General features: G+C 37.9%; 1 protein-coding gene across 3 annotated transcripts in view; it reads right to left on the bottom strand.

Moving 5' to 3' along the window:
• The window catches only part of ACAD11 (acyl-CoA dehydrogenase family member 11), an 81,613-nt gene that overhangs the window by 4,918 nt on the left and 61,050 nt on the right, over nucleotides 1-15,645 (bottom strand). For 2 of the 3 annotated variants that reach the window (XM_010947734.3, XM_045511229.2), the window contains 4 exons: nucleotides 10,299-10,365; nucleotides 9,577-9,662; nucleotides 7,688-7,759; nucleotides 6,504-6,658 (listed from right to left, as the gene is read on the bottom strand). In XM_010947734.3, coding sequence (XP_010946036.2) covers nucleotides 6,504-6,658; nucleotides 7,688-7,759; nucleotides 9,577-9,662; nucleotides 10,299-10,365 — 380 coding nt within the window. The remainder of the gene's footprint in view (nucleotides 1-6,503; nucleotides 6,659-7,687; nucleotides 7,760-9,576; nucleotides 9,663-10,298; nucleotides 10,366-15,645) is intronic. The other variant, XM_010947735.3, reaches the window with a different exon arrangement.

Genomic DNA, 15,645 nt, shown 5'->3' with positions numbered 1-15,645 from the left:
TTCTCAAGGGCTAAAAGAGAAGAATTGTCAACACAGAACCCTATGCCAAGTAAGGGTCTCCCTCAGGAGGAGAAATCAAAACATTCTTAGATAAGGGAAAACAGAGAATTTGTCACGTGTAGACCCTAAAAGAATGGCTAAAGAAAGTTTTCTAAACAGAAGAGTTAAAAGGAACCTTGGAAAATCAGGAAGAAAGAACACAGTAAGAAAAAAATATGGCTACAGACAATTGGCTTTTCTTTTCCTCTTGAATTTTCTAACCTATGTTTGATGGTTGAAGGAAAACTTGTAACACTGTGTGATGTCATTCCAAATGTACATAGAGAAAATACATGACAATTGTATTATACAGGGATTTAAAGGGAGGTAAAGTTTTTATACTTCACTCAAACTGGTCAAATGAGGACACCAGTAGACTAGTGAGATACATAACTACATAAATATTATATGTGTATGTATATATATATTTATATATACATTGTATATATTTATAAGCAATATCTAGAGCAACCACTAAAAGAGCCATACAAAGAGATACACTCAGAAACATTACAGATAAAATGGAATTCTAAAAATGTTAAATTAACCCAAAGGAATGTAGGAAAAAGAAAACAGAAACTACAAACAGAACAAACAGAAAACAAAACATAAAATGGTAGACATAAGCCCTAACCTCAATTATTACAAAGACAAAGATTAAAAAACATGACCAAACTATATGCCATCTAGAAGAAATTCACTTCAAATATAATGATGTAGGCAGGCTGAAAACAAAAAAGAAAAAAGAAAAAAAAATCATGCAAACATTAATCAAAGGAAAGCATAAATAGCTATATTAATACCAGATAAAAGTAGACTTCAGAACACAGGAAATGACTAGAGAGAGAGAGAGGGTCATTATGTAATAAACGATAAATTTTCAGGAAGTCACAGCAATTCTAAATATGTATGCATCAAACAACAGAACTGCTGAATATGTAAAACAAAAACTGATAGAACTGAAAAGAGCAGCAAACAAATCCAACAGTCCTAGTTGAAGATGCCAACATCTCTCTCAATGTTGACAGAACAACTAGACAGATATTAGCAAAGACAGAGAGGAACTTAACAATACCATTAACCAACAGGATCTAAGAGACATTTACAGAACACTCCACCCAACAACGCAGAGTACGCATTCTTTCCAAGTATCCACAAAACATACAATAAGATAAACCACATCCTAGTCCATAGAGCCAATTGCAACAAGCTTTAAGAAGTGAAATAAAACAGTTTGTTCTGTGAACGTTAATCTTGTAACCTGCTACCTTGCTGAATTCTTCAATCAGCCCTAGTAGTTTCTGTGTGGACCTTTTAGTGTCTTCTATATATAGTAACATGTCATCAGCATATAGTGACACTTTTACATGTTCTTTTCCAATTTGGATCCCTTTTATTCTCTCTCTTGCCTGATTGCTGTGGCTAGGACTTCCAAGACTATGTTGAATAGGAGTGGTGATAGTGGGCAGCCTTGTCTTGTCCCAGATTTTAGTGGGAAGCTTTTGAGTTTTTCACCGTTGAGTACTATGCTGGCTGTTGGTTTTTCATATATAGCTTTTATGATGTTGAGACATGTTCCCTCTATACCCACTTTGGCGAGAGTTTTTATCATAAATGGGTGTTGAATTTTATCAAATGCGTCTATTGAGATGATCATGTGGTTTTTGTCCTTTCCCTTGTTGATGTGATGTATTACACTGATTGATTTGCGTATGTTGAACCACCCTTGTGCCCCTGGGATGAACCCCACTTGGTCATGATGTATAATCTTTTTTATGTGTTGTTGAATTTTATTTGCTAATATTTTGGTGAGGATTTTGGCATCTATGTTCATCAGTGATATTGGCCTATAATTCTCTTTTTTGGTAGTGTCTTTGCCTGGTTTTGGTATCAGGGTGATGGTGGCTTCATAGAATGAGTTTGGGAGTATTCCCTCCTTTTCAGCCTTCTGGAAGAGTTTGAGAAGGACTGGTATGTGCCCACAATGGGATCAAAAACAGCAGGAAAACCTCCAAACACTTGGAAAGTAAGTAACACAATTCCAAGTGACCCATTTCCATGGATCAAAGAGGAATCCAAAGGGGAATTGAAAAATACACTGAATGGAATGAACATGAAAATATGATATATAAAAATTTGTGGAACACAGGTAAAGTAGTGCTGAGAGGAAAATTTACAGCATGAAATGCATAGATCAGAAAAGGGGAAAATCTCAAATCAATAATCCATGCTACCATGCCAAGAACCTAGAAAAAAGAAAAAAAATAAGTCTGAAGAATGCAAAAAGAAAGGTATGACAGAGTAGAAATCAGTAACATTGAAAATAGAAAAATAGAGAAAATCAGTGAAGCAAAGATCCTGTTACTGTTAAGTCATTGTATTGTATAATTTTATATATTAATGATTAATGTATGTTCTTTGAAGAGACCAATAAAATTGATAGACCTCTAAAAAGACTGACAAAGGAAAAGGAAGGCACAAATAACCAATTTCAGGAATGAAACGGGATGTCACTGAAGACCCTGCAGACATCAACAGGAAAATAGAAGAATGCTGTGAACAATTCTAAGCACACAAAGTTGACAGCTTAGACAAAATAGACCACTTCCTCAAAAAACACAAACTACCTCAACTCATTCAATATAAAATAATGTGAATAGCCCTATAACTATTAAGGAAACTGAATTTTAGATTAAAAATTACCCCCATCCCAAATTTCCAGGCCCAAATGGTTTCACTAGAGAACTCTATCAAATGTTTAAAGAAGAAGTAACACAAATCTAGACAATCTCTTTGAGAAAGTACAAGAGGTGGCAACACTTCCCAAACCATTTTGTAAAGATGGTATTATCCTGCTACTAAAATCAGATAAAAACAGTACAGAAACGAACACTACTGAACAATATCCCTGATGAATATACGTGTAAAAATCCTTAACAAAATATTAGCAAATAGAATTCAGCAATCTATAAAGAGAATTATACATAATGACAAAGTAGGGTTTGTTCCAAGGATACAAAGCTAGTTTAGTGTGGAAAATCCATCAATGTACTCTACCATATTAACAAGCTGAAGAAAAATCACATGGTCATACAAATTAATGCAGAGAAAATAATTTCATTCAAGACAAAAAACTCTCAGAAAACTGGGTGTAGAGGGGGAACTCAACAAAGAGCACCTATAAAAAACCTACAGCTAACATCATGCTTAACGTCCCCTAAGAAACTGGATCACTCACATACAGCTGGTGAGGACGAAAACCGGCACAGCCCTTCTGCAAAAGAGGGTGGTGGTTTCTTAAGAAACTAAACACGCAACTACCATACGACCCAGCGACTGCTTTCTTGGGCATTTATTCCAGAGAAATAAAGACTTACATTGATGCAAAACCCTATACTTGAATGTTTATAGCAGTTTAACTGGTAGCAGCTCAAAACTGGAAACAACCGGCATATCCCTCAACAGGTGAACAGCTAAAAACAAAAAAACTACTGATGCACATAAACTGGATGACTCTCCAAAGAGTTGTGCTGAGTGAAAAAAACCAGTCCCCAAAGTTCACATGCTGTATGATTCCATTCTTGAAATGACAAAACTAGAAAAATGAACAGATCAGTAGCTGCCAGGGGTTGGTGAGGAGGCGGGTGAGAGCAAAGTGAGTGTGGCTTTAAAAGGACAACGTGAGGGCTCTTCATGGTGATGGAAATGCTCTGTACCTTGACTGTATTGATGACAATATCCCGGTTCCAATAACCTATTACAGTTTGGCAAGATGTTACCATTGGGGGAAACTGGGTCAAAGGTACAAAGGATCTCTCTATATTATTTCTTACATCTGCACGTGAATCTACCGTGATCTCAAAAACATTAAACATTAGTACTTGCTTTTCATTTGGCTTAGGGAACATGCTCTGAGTTTCCTCCACTGGTCAGAACTTGGAAGAGAAGCAGGGAGGTAAGTGGAAAACCATGAAGACGAAACCCTACCAGCAACCAAGCACTCAGAATTCACACTGAAACCCGGGAAACGTAACAAATGCTTCCAGTTGGCTGTAGTAGGTTTTTTTTTTCAGTTCCCAATTCTAAACATAGAACTGATGTTTATGATGGAGATTAATATTTGTTAAGACTGATAAGCAGATAATCATAGTGCTCCAATTTGAGCCACATTAGCTGCCCACAGCCATTCTTATGTTTGGCCAAGTTTGCTGCGGTGTATTTCCTCAACAGTGACTATTTGATCAGTTTCCCTTTCACAGTGATGCGCAATATGATAGCCACTAACTACACGAAATGTGAACTATGCCTACTCTGAACTGAGATGTACTGTAAGTGTGAGACATACACCCAGTTGAGAAGAATCAGTATTTTAAAAGAATGTAAAAAACCTTACTACTAATATTTTTATATTGATTTCATACTGAAATAACATTTCAGATATATTGGGTTAAAGAAGATACATTATTGAAATCCATTTCTTTTTACTTTTAAAAAACGTAGCTACTAGAAAAATTTAAATTACATTTGTGGCTCACAATATATGTCTACTGAATGGCACTGCCCTAGAGGTTGAAACAAGGCTCAAACTTGTTAATGTCAAGCAAGTTGCCAGCAGTCTGTCTTTTTGATGGTTGTAAAATGGGGTGATTATAACTTCATGAACAGACCCCGTATATATTTACTTCTTAGCTTTAGAATAAAAGAAAATGTTCTCAGCTGGGTCTCTAAGGACCCTAGATTTGCTGAAAAGCATTAAGTGGGTGCTCTAAGGAGTTGCCAGATTTATTTATTAAGACAGAACTTGGATAAAGAACTTTTTGCTTTAGTGCCTGGAATAAATTAGAAGGCAGCTAGAAGAGGTCTCCAGTTTCAGGAGAATGGAATGTTACTTTCACAAACTGAAAAAGAAAAAAAACAGCTGGCCCCAATCTTTGTTTACAACATGCTCACACATCTCTTTTGCTTTTGCCAGATCATTCCCCTCGTGCCAAATGCAGCAGGTTTCCAGTGAAGGGAGGCAGAGTTAAGCCCAGGCTTGTTCTGCTTGATACATTAACTTTAAAAAGCAGGAGAGAAACTGCCCTCTAGCAGAGCATTAAAAAATCTCTTGTGAAAGCAGCACATGAGCAGAGTGCTTCTGTGTGTTCAGGATGCCTTTGGTGTCCTCCCTTCACCCTGCTCCAGGGTTTGGATGGCAACCTTGAAAAGAGAAAAGAGTAAGAAGTGACAGCTGATGCCATGGGCAACTCTATAGCTCCTACTCCAGCAGCAGCGCCGAGTGGCATCCATGGCCCTAGAAATCTGCACCTTCTCACCTCCTCCCATGGTGTCCATCAAACAGCTGAAGCCTTGCCCTCATCGTTTACTAATGGGGCTCCCCACAAATTATTCCTAGGCGATTGCCATAAAGCAGGCTGTGTCTTTCCATGAAATCATTGTTACAACTAAATCATAGATATGCTGAATAATATTTCACAAAAAGCAAGCATGGCCTATACCAATTCACGGTAGAAAATGTACTGCAAAATTTTGTAAGTGTCACAAATGTACTTTACAAAGGGACCAATGTACTTAAAATGTACACGTCCGGCAAACACAAGTACAATTTTATCCCCATGAGTTTGACCTAACACTACATGTTAGCAATCATGAGTACTAAATGTTTAATAATAGTTTTTCTTGCCTTCTTGAAAGTTAGAAGGGTCTTGTGGGGCATGATTTGGATATCTTACATCTCTGAAAAAGTTTTCCATTTCAGCTCGAAAGCTCCTTTCAACATTTCTTGTAAGCAAGGAAGTCTGAAATGACAGCTTCTTTTCCTTCTTGATAAGTATTCTCTAATTTGGATTATACTGCCCGGTTGTAACTCTATTGTCTACTGTGCTTTGTAAACAAAAGACTCAGCAGTACATAATTGAGAGATGAGAATTCAAAAAAAAAAAAATCATAAACATCCCACCAAATGTTGGTCCCATTTCTACTTGTATTTGGCCAGTGACAGGGCGCTCACTTCTTTCTGAAACAGTCCATTCCGTTTTAGATCGCTCTCCTTTTACTGAGTTTTAGGCTACTTTCCTTTATCTTTACACTTATCTGTCCTAATTCCTTCCAGAAAGCCCAAGGGCCAGGCTTCCTTCCTACTTACGACAGCCCTCTCAGGTGCACAGAGAGCGCCATCAGACCAGGTTCCCTGCAGAACAGGAGTCTGAGGAAGTCGCAGGAATTGTCCACATTCTGTGCTGAGGTGTTGAAGCTCTTTAGGAGTTATTTAATCTTTCTCAGAGATAACTCTCTCTCATCAGACTATAATTAAATACAGATATAAATACACTTTGTGGAAAAGAATCATCTTGTTTATGCAAAGGAAATCTCTCGCAACCAAGAGACATTTCCTTTGCTGTTCTGGTTCAAGGTTGGAGTAGTGCATTGGGCTACAATAAATTCAAGTGAGTCATTGTCCTTACATGTGAATACAGCTGCTTCTTAAAGGCCACCCTTTGCTTTGCCCGTTCACACATGATCTGCAAAACGCGTTCAGCCAAACCTACTGTTCTCATGCAGTGGTGGATCCTGCCAGGCCCAAGACGGCCTTGGGCAATTTCAAATCCCCGACCTTCACCTGAGAGGAAGAAAGGAGAATGCAAAAGTGGTCACAGCCCATTTCTTTTGTTATTTACACAAAATCCTGAGAAAAGGATGAGCTGCCCTCAATAAAAAATGGCATTCTGGGTAGGAAAAAAGTCAGTTCTGTAATAAGGGTTATCATATATTATAGAACTTTAAAAAAAAAGTTTTTTTTTTGAGGGGGGAGGTAATTAGGTTTATTTATTTACTTTTTTTGATGGAAGTACTGGGGATTGAACCCAGGACCTCGTGCACACTAGGCATGCACTCTGCCACTGAGCTACAGCCTCCTCTTTAGAACTTTTGATTTCTATTTTTTTTTAAACCGCCATCATTGAATCAAATTTAGGGCCAAGTACCTACTCTGCATAAGTTACTCTGTAAGTGCTACAATGGTTACAAAGGTAGACAAGATACAGTCCCTACACCAGGAGTTCAGAACTAGAAGAGGGGGCAAGGGATGCAAGGGATAAGGCACATGGAGAAGGACAAGGCAAAAGGGAGAGGCTGTCTGTTCACCAGTGTGCCTGGCGGCATCTGGGGCTTGTTGAATGGATGGGATGAGGAACACACGAACCTTCCTGAAAGGGGCCGTCGGAGATGTTCTCTGAAGGCTGGGTAGGAGTCCAACAAGCAAGAGGATGGAGTCATTCCAGGCATACAGTGTTTAAAGTTATTTATGCTTCTAATGTGTATAAAAGACTTGAATTCAGAAAGTACTGAGCTTTATTAACACAAGTAGTCAGAAGATCATGTTGTAGGAAAAAGTTGGTTGTCTGAATTGTGTAATTTTTGTATTTAGCTGTGTTTTCAATTGATGTGATACACAAAACCACATCAAACACTTAAATAAAACGTTATTATTTTGTAGAAAATCCACCAAAGAAAAAAAAATTTCCCTTATAACCGGACTAAATAAGAGGGGAAAGTATTTAAATTATGGGAGACTTCATATCCTTTCCATATTTAAACCTGAAAATATTTTAAAACACAACAAAGAATCATTTTTCCAAACTTATCTCACCTAGTATTAAATTGGTGGCCGGAACTCGCACTTGATTAAAATGGATCTCAAAATGTCCTCCGTGGAAATTATCTATGAAACAGAAAATAAAATGTTAAAGAGCAAAATGAGCTACCAAAAAATAATCACAAATAATTAATCTAATGAAATATAATTACTCAAGGAAAGTGGAGTTTAAAGGCCTCATATGTCACAGACATTCCTAGGTAGACCTGAGCCCTGAACCCCCAGCACCGTGCAGCCCAGAAAACACATTAACTGTTCTAGAAATTTTAAGAGATTTTAGATATTATTTCATCCAAAGTGTTTTTTGTTTGTTTATTTCTTTGTTTTAACTCATTCTTTGAAGTTCTAGAGCTATGAAAAAGGAAGATGGCTCCATGGTCCAATCAGATTATTTTTTTATTATTATTGTTGCTTCTTTGACATTTTTTACATATGGGCTTCCAAAGAAAATTTTGCTTAGGAAAAAAAGGGTTTTAATGGTTCAAAAATTGAAAATAAGAAATGTAGTTCAAGTTTCTTATTTTATCACTGTGGAAATCAATGCCCAAAGATGCGAAGAACCTGCTCATAGAGACAGGACAGGCTCGGCATGAGAGACAGAGCAGGGGCTGGACCTTCAGGTGTGTTTGCTCCCAGTCTAGGCTTATTTGCTGTGTTTGCCTCTTGAAAATGCTGACATGTGACTGAGACTGGGAACATACTCACAACCGTGTCTTTATATCATCCTTCCTCCCTGCCAAGTTCTTGAGATAATCTCATGCTAATTCCACACCCTTTTCCTGTCAGAATAGACATTAATAATCAGCCTTGTCCACGCTGTTTCTTTTGGCCTTGGGCACGGGGAGCTGGAGAGGTGCTGGTGAAATTGTCATAACTGGAATTTCAAACACAGGCTCTAAATGGAGGGTATGGAGGGCAGCCAACCAGTATTATAAACCCATTTTGGTGGTTTTCAGGCTGTTGCTCTGCAATCCGACAACGTCCCATGAACAATTTGCTCCAGGGGCTGGTTCATCCCCATCTTGCCGACACACTTGGCCTGTGGGTACGCTCTCCAGCTGCAGCCCACAGAAGGGGATGCCACATGCGCCGTAAAACAGGTCCTGTGTCCACTCCTTGAACATTTACATTAGCCATATTCAATAGTAAAGAGAAAGCCAAGGTCACCACAAACCTGAAGTTCAGTCAACTTCTTCATAGCATTTGTTACCTGCTAACAGCCATGTAACTTCTTATTTATGTGTTTTTATTTAGTGCCCATCTCCCTGCCACTCCCCACTCTGCGTGTAAGCTCCACAAGGGCAGAGATCTTGGCCTGTTGTGTTCACTAACATATTCTAAGCTCCTAGAACAGTGCTCAGCATTCAATAAATACTTGCTGGGTGAGTAGCAAAGAAACAGTGAGCATGAGCCTAAGCAAAAGTATCCTTGCTTCTTAAAACTCCACCCAAGGACCAAAGGAATTAAAAGCTTTGCATCTGAATCAGTCAAATCCCATTGCTTATTAACAGTTCTTGTAGGTTGATTAAGGAAGCTAAACTTGAAAACAAAAATGAATGTTATTTTGGATTACCTAGATTTACTTTTTCCATGTCTATTTCATTAATCCATCCCCCTGGGTAATGGAGAGAAGACTGGCAGGCAGAGTTGCTGTTCCTTGAATACCAATCGGCCCTTTTCCAAAAGCAGACAAAACGTGGTAGAATGCTGTACCACCTCCCTTTTTATTTATTCTGTTCTGAACCCCTGACATTTATATTACGAGCCAAAGGATTTCTAAGAACACATTTCATACATTAAAATGCTATCCATTCTCTTCAGGGTTACAGCATATTCTAGTCTTCCTGCTTGCCAGTGGACAGACGTGCTGATTGAGTACTTACCCAGGTAGCCAAAAACTGACAAAGGCCTTATGACTTCTACTCCAGGTGTGTTGATAGGAACAAGAATCATGCTGTGTTGTCTGTGTCTGGTCAAGAGAAACCCAAATGTTAGGAAAAGTTTGCTAAGTGGAAAAATAAAACACATGTTCGGTGGAGTCACAACTGTCATTTTTTCATGGTTATCATGTAATCATGGGAGCAATGATGTCCGGAATGGGAACTGTGTAAAAGACACACATCAAGTACATTCCGATGCAGGCTGTGATCTGAACAATAACCATGATTTGAAAATATGTGAAAGATAGTTTGACTGAGGCTCCTCGTTGCCCAGCAGTCGTAACTGGGAACTGATACGCAATATCAAAGATTTCAAGCCTACTGCCTTGGATCTAAACGTCTAATCCCTTAATTACTTACAGACAGTTCTGAAAAATTTTATAGGTCTTGTAATCTGATCCAAACAGCTTTGAGGATTCAGCAACACTTTTTAACACAGGAAATTCCACAGTGAAGAATGTGCAGCAGCACCCCCTAAAATGTTATTCCTAAATATATGTTTTAGCAAAATAATTGTAAAATACCTATATGTCACATTTAACCTCATATTTTATACTATTATGATTTGTACGCCCGAATGGTATATTTTAAGTAAATGAAGTGGATAGCGAGAAAGACCGACTCTTATTCCTCCACAGATTTCTCAATCACTATTGCTATATTACCTGGCTGCCAAGACATTGTTAGTTCTTCCCATAACAATTGCAACTTTGCACTTTGGATTCCCAGCTCCTAAAACCAGGGAGAAGAGGAGAAGAATATATCATAGAAGGAAATTTTTAGTCTGAAATTTCACCCTAAAAGTTCTCATCCTTCCAAGTTTATCCCTGGGAAAAAACAAATAGAAAGAAAACCCTTGATTCATTAAAAATAATGCTATGTATAAAACTGTGAATCATCCAAGAAAAATGACTAGCCAAGGCCAAGAACGGACTCCCTCAGTGAGAGCTGCTGCCCCAAAATAACCAGAAGTCGAAGAAGCAGTGACACAGCTGCGGCCCTAAGACAGAAGGACAGCTCTCCACTCATACCATTTCAGATGTCAGCATGCTCGAAAGGTGGTGAACTGCTAGCGTATTTCCTTCTGTTTAGATCTCATATTTTCTGACATATGGACAAGAAGTATATATAACTCATATTTAAAGTATTTAAAACCAGCGGCTGAGAAAGACCTAATTTCTCCAACCGTGGCATGGGGTGAGGGTGAGTCTGAGGATCCAGTACCTCTCCCAGACCCCCTCACTTGCCCTAGCGATGCGATGGAACAGCTGAAGATGATTTACTTGGCTGTCTACATACATGAGGCTCGGATTCCACCCTCAGTAAGCCTCGGTTCTCATTTATTGATTTATTAAGGGTTAGAAATTTGAAAATATAAAATTATTCTCATTTTAATGTAAACTTTTACTTTATTGCAGTTTAAGGTCTATGGTAATTCCCCAAAGGGGCCTTCTTGCAAAAAGTACGTTTCATTTTCACCAGTCTAAGCACTTCATTCCTCAGGGAAACTACCATTTAACCGCTTTACTGCGTCTAAAACCACAAACAGCTGGATCAAACTAAGTTAAACACATGTACAAAGTCTTAAATCATCAGATTATTTTTTTCCTAACTTCTTGTAAAAAGTGGTTTCAGGAGACTTGAAATCATACGAAGATTAAATGAGAAATGTTAGCAATTATGTCAAATAGTAGAGTAACACCATAAAATCCTAGGACTTAAAAGGATAAACTCCATGGGACATATTAAAGGACCCTGCAGGGATGTGATCCGTGAAATCCAGAATATGGGAAATCTACAAGACAAATAATCCAGTTTCTTCAACAATTAAATTGCAATAAAAAGAAAAAAAAAGACAGGGAGCTTATAGATGAAAAGAGATTTAAAAAAAATATCAACCGGCAGCAATTTTTAGACCTTATTTGGATCCTAATTCAATTAAATAAAAAGCATTAATGACAATTATGAAACAATTAGAAATGTGAATAGTTACTGGCTATGTAATGACATTAAGTAGTTTTAGGTGTGCTAACGGTATTAAAGAGCCCTCACTGAGATATACACTGAAGTGTTTGTGAAGGAAATAATGTGATGTCTGGGATTTATTTCAAAGTAATATGGGGAGAGGAGGGAATGGGAGTAGGGGTGGAGCAAGCCTGGCCATGAGTTGGAAATTGTTGAGCTGTAAAACTAGTCAAAGAGTATTCCTGGGAGACCTAAATGTGTGACAGAGATAAAGAAGAAATTTGGGTGGTGTGGGTGGTACACTGAAATGTCTGGAAACAGCGCACATAACAGTGAACGTGAGGAGTCAAGGAGGGCAGGGCCCGGAGGGAAGAGATGCCTTAATTCTGCAGACTGACAGGGGCCTGGGAAGAGGACACAGTAAGGAAGCAGTGCTAGAAGAAAGGCGATTGGCTGAGGAACAGAGACCAGAGTGAGCAGAAGTAAAGAAAGAGAAGCGAGGGTAAAGAGAAGGGGTCCACTTTAAACTGTACTGTTTTCAGTCTATGTGGAAGTGAGGCTACAAAAGGGGGCTCAATCCAATATTTATAAGGGGGCAAATGAAACAGGTGGCACTCTCACAGGCAGGGATCTGATACTTAGCCTGAAAGAGGAAAGTATATAGTGTGTTAAAAGAAAACTGAATAAAGTCACTCGGAGACTCAGAATCTGTAGCCTGAAAGCTAGCTTCCCGTCAGCAGACTCTGAGTTCCAGCCCTGCTTCACCAAAAGTTTCCTTACAGAATTCCTATTCAGAAGAGAAACATGGCTGGAAAAAAAAAGCCCCGTTAAAAACAGAGAAAATCTCAACCAGCTACCCTTCCTTTTCCCTTAAGTCTAAACAGAAAACCAAAGAGCTGTAGTATGTGAGTCTGCAGCACTGAAGAGAGTGACTGATCAAAATAAACAAACTGGAACTCTCCGAGAGAGAGCTCCAGAAAAGAAAAAACTCAACAGAATTACAGGTACAGTTTAAAGGTGTGTGTGTATGGGTAAAGGGGAAGAAATATAACATGATCAAAGTAAATGATGCAATGAAAGAAAAATGGCAGTTAGAAACTCCAGGAAAATAATTTGTAAATGTGCAAATGAACCATGGTCCAAATATAAAAGAAACTACAGTATGGCGTGAATTTAAGTAATACATAGAGTGTAAATCTATCTTAATTGATGTTGATGCTTAGAAACATTCTTCTTACAACGGCCAAGGTGACAGTACATTCAATCAGTCAGAGAAAGACATGGAATCTACCTAACACACTACTCAGACCAGCACTGAACAGTATTTACATAGTCCTATAAAGGAAGTATTGGTTTTCAAAGTTTAGAGTCATCCTGTGGTCAACCATGATTATGGTTGCAAGATAGAAATAAATGCTACTAATTTTGACAATGTAAAAGCTTAAACTGTGGTTGACGCAAGGTGCAATACGGAAGGGAGGAACAAAAGGTAGAGAAAGGGGTAAGAGCACTCATAGGTCTTTATGTTATGAAGTGGAGCTTGAAGAGATTCTGTCAAGTGAGGATGCAGAGGAGAGATTTAGAGACATCATCTAAAAGTTTAAAAAGTAATCAATCAAAAATTGAAATAAAATAAATATCTACATTATGAAAAGGCAGAGAGTTTTAATACAAATGAGGGAAACTGTTCTTTTCCAAATTAGAGAGTCAATGGGTAGTGTCTAAAATGAATAAACTGGGAGAGAGAAAAAAGCATTTTACTTAAAACTGTAACAGAAATCAGAGAACTAAAACCAGAAACTGTTAGAAGAGTTTTATCCAGGGTCTGGTGCTGCGGTGTGAGGGGATGGGAACAAGTTATGCTCTCAGATATTTTCAGATTGGTTGCCATTTCTAATTGAATAGTAATAATAACTACTACTTTTAAAAACCTGCCCACCATCTTGTGAACGAATATGTAGATGCCAATTAGGAGGAGACTGAGAGAGACTTGCTGAGTAAACTGCAGTATGTTTTTTTCTCTTTCCTTATCTCACTTCAATCAGAATATTTAATCTTTGGGCTGTGCAGGAGTTGCTTCCTGCATACAGTTGGGCATTTCCCCACTTCTCCTAAATGAAAATACATAACTCCAGAAATCCTGCACGCACACTCTGCTTTAGAAAATGCCTACACTGATAAAAACACTAAAATCAGATTTCGTCTGGGAAAGAGGGGGAAGGGGAGGTAGGCAGTGTGCCCAAAATGGGTGGTTCTGTTCATCCCCAGGCTGATAGCAGAATAAGGAAACAGCTTAAACTGACAGAGCTTGAATCATAAGACTGCTTTCTCCACCGCAAAAGCCAATGGATGTGTCAGAACTTGCAGTTCCATATATATCTAACTAACTGGAATAGAACAACATTAAATTGGCCATCAGATGCCACATTGTAATCACAAAACAAATATGTTAAGTAAAATTGTTTATTTCTTCCCAAGTATATGACTTATTGTCTTATCCCAGGGGTAAGAAAAATATGACATATTATGTATGAAATAAAGAGCAAAACCATTTTCTCCATCCTTATCTGCTATGCAACATAATCTTATTACTAAATCCGATTGCTTCAAATAAAATTTAATGAAGTTTTTATACTGAAAAGGAACGAGTCTATTTTTCTTTAAAAGAAAAACACAAGCATTTTCATAAATACAAGAGAAATGTAATGTTGTCCAAGTGGAACACTTTACCATGCCTTGAAGAGTCTGCAGTATGTATTCTTATGTTAGATAACAAAGGCCTTCAATTCAGGTTAAACATACTTATTTTATATCAACCAATATAAATGGCAGTTTTAGAATTTCTAGAATTCGATCTTCAATATATATGTATGTATGTATATACATATACATAAAGATTTTATTTTAGAGCAGTTTTAGGTTGGCTGCAAAGTTGAAGGGAAGGCACGGAGATTCCCTAAATACCCCCTACCCCCACCACCCTCAGCCTTTATCAGCATTGCTCATCTGAGTGCTACATTTTTCACAACTGATGAACCTACACTGACACATCATAACCACCCAAAGTTTATAGTTTATATTACAGTTCACTCTTTTTTCAAACTGAAGTGTAGTCAGTTACAATGGGTCAATTTCTGGTGTACAGCATAATGTCCCAGTCATGCATATATATACATATATTTGTTTTCATATTCTTTTTCATTAAAGGTTATTACAAGATATTGAATATAGTTTCCTGTGCTATACAGAAGAAATTTGTTTTTTCATCTATTTTTATATATAGTGGTTAATGTTTGCAATCTCAAACTCCCAAATTTATCCTTTCCCACCACCTTTCCCTGGTAACCGTAAGATTATTTACTATGTCTGCAAATCTGTTTCTTTTGTAGATCAGTTCATCGTGTCCTCTTTCTCCTTCCTTTTCTTTTTTCAGATTCTACATATGAGTGATATCATATGGTACTTTTCTTTCTCTTTCTGGCTTACTTCACTTAGAATGATGATCTCCAGATCCATCCATGTTGCTGCAAGTGGCATTATTTTATTCTTTTTTTATAGCTGAGTAGTATTCCATTGTATAAATATACCACAACTTCTTTATCCTGTAAATGGACATTTAGGTTGCTTCCATGCTTTGGCTATCATATATAGTGCTGCTATGAACATTAGGGTACATGTATCTTTTTGAATTAGAGTTTTCTCTGGATATATGCCCAGGAGTGGGATTGCTGGATCATAGGGTAAGTCTATTTTTACTTTTTTGAGGAATTTCCATACTGTTTTCCATAATGGCTGAACCAAACTACATTCCCACCAGTAGTGTAGGAGGGTTCCCTTTTCTCCACACCCTCTCAAGCATTTATCGTTTGTGGACTTCTGAATGATGGCCATTCTGTACAGTTCACTCTTGATGTTGTACATTCTATGGGTTTGGACAAATGTATAATGACATGTATCCATCATTATATATTTCACTTCTCTAAAAATCCTCTATGTTCCACCCACTCATTCCTCTCCACACCCAACCCTTGCCAACTACTGATCTTA

This window comes from Camelus bactrianus, chromosome 1 (genome assembly GCF_048773025.1).
Source record: "Camelus bactrianus isolate YW-2024 breed Bactrian camel chromosome 1, ASM4877302v1, whole genome shotgun sequence".
Classification (NCBI taxonomy): domain Eukaryota; kingdom Metazoa; phylum Chordata; class Mammalia; order Artiodactyla; family Camelidae; genus Camelus; species Camelus bactrianus.
Note: the sequence above shows the minus strand (reverse complement) of the source record. Positions and strands in the feature narration are given on the sequence as shown.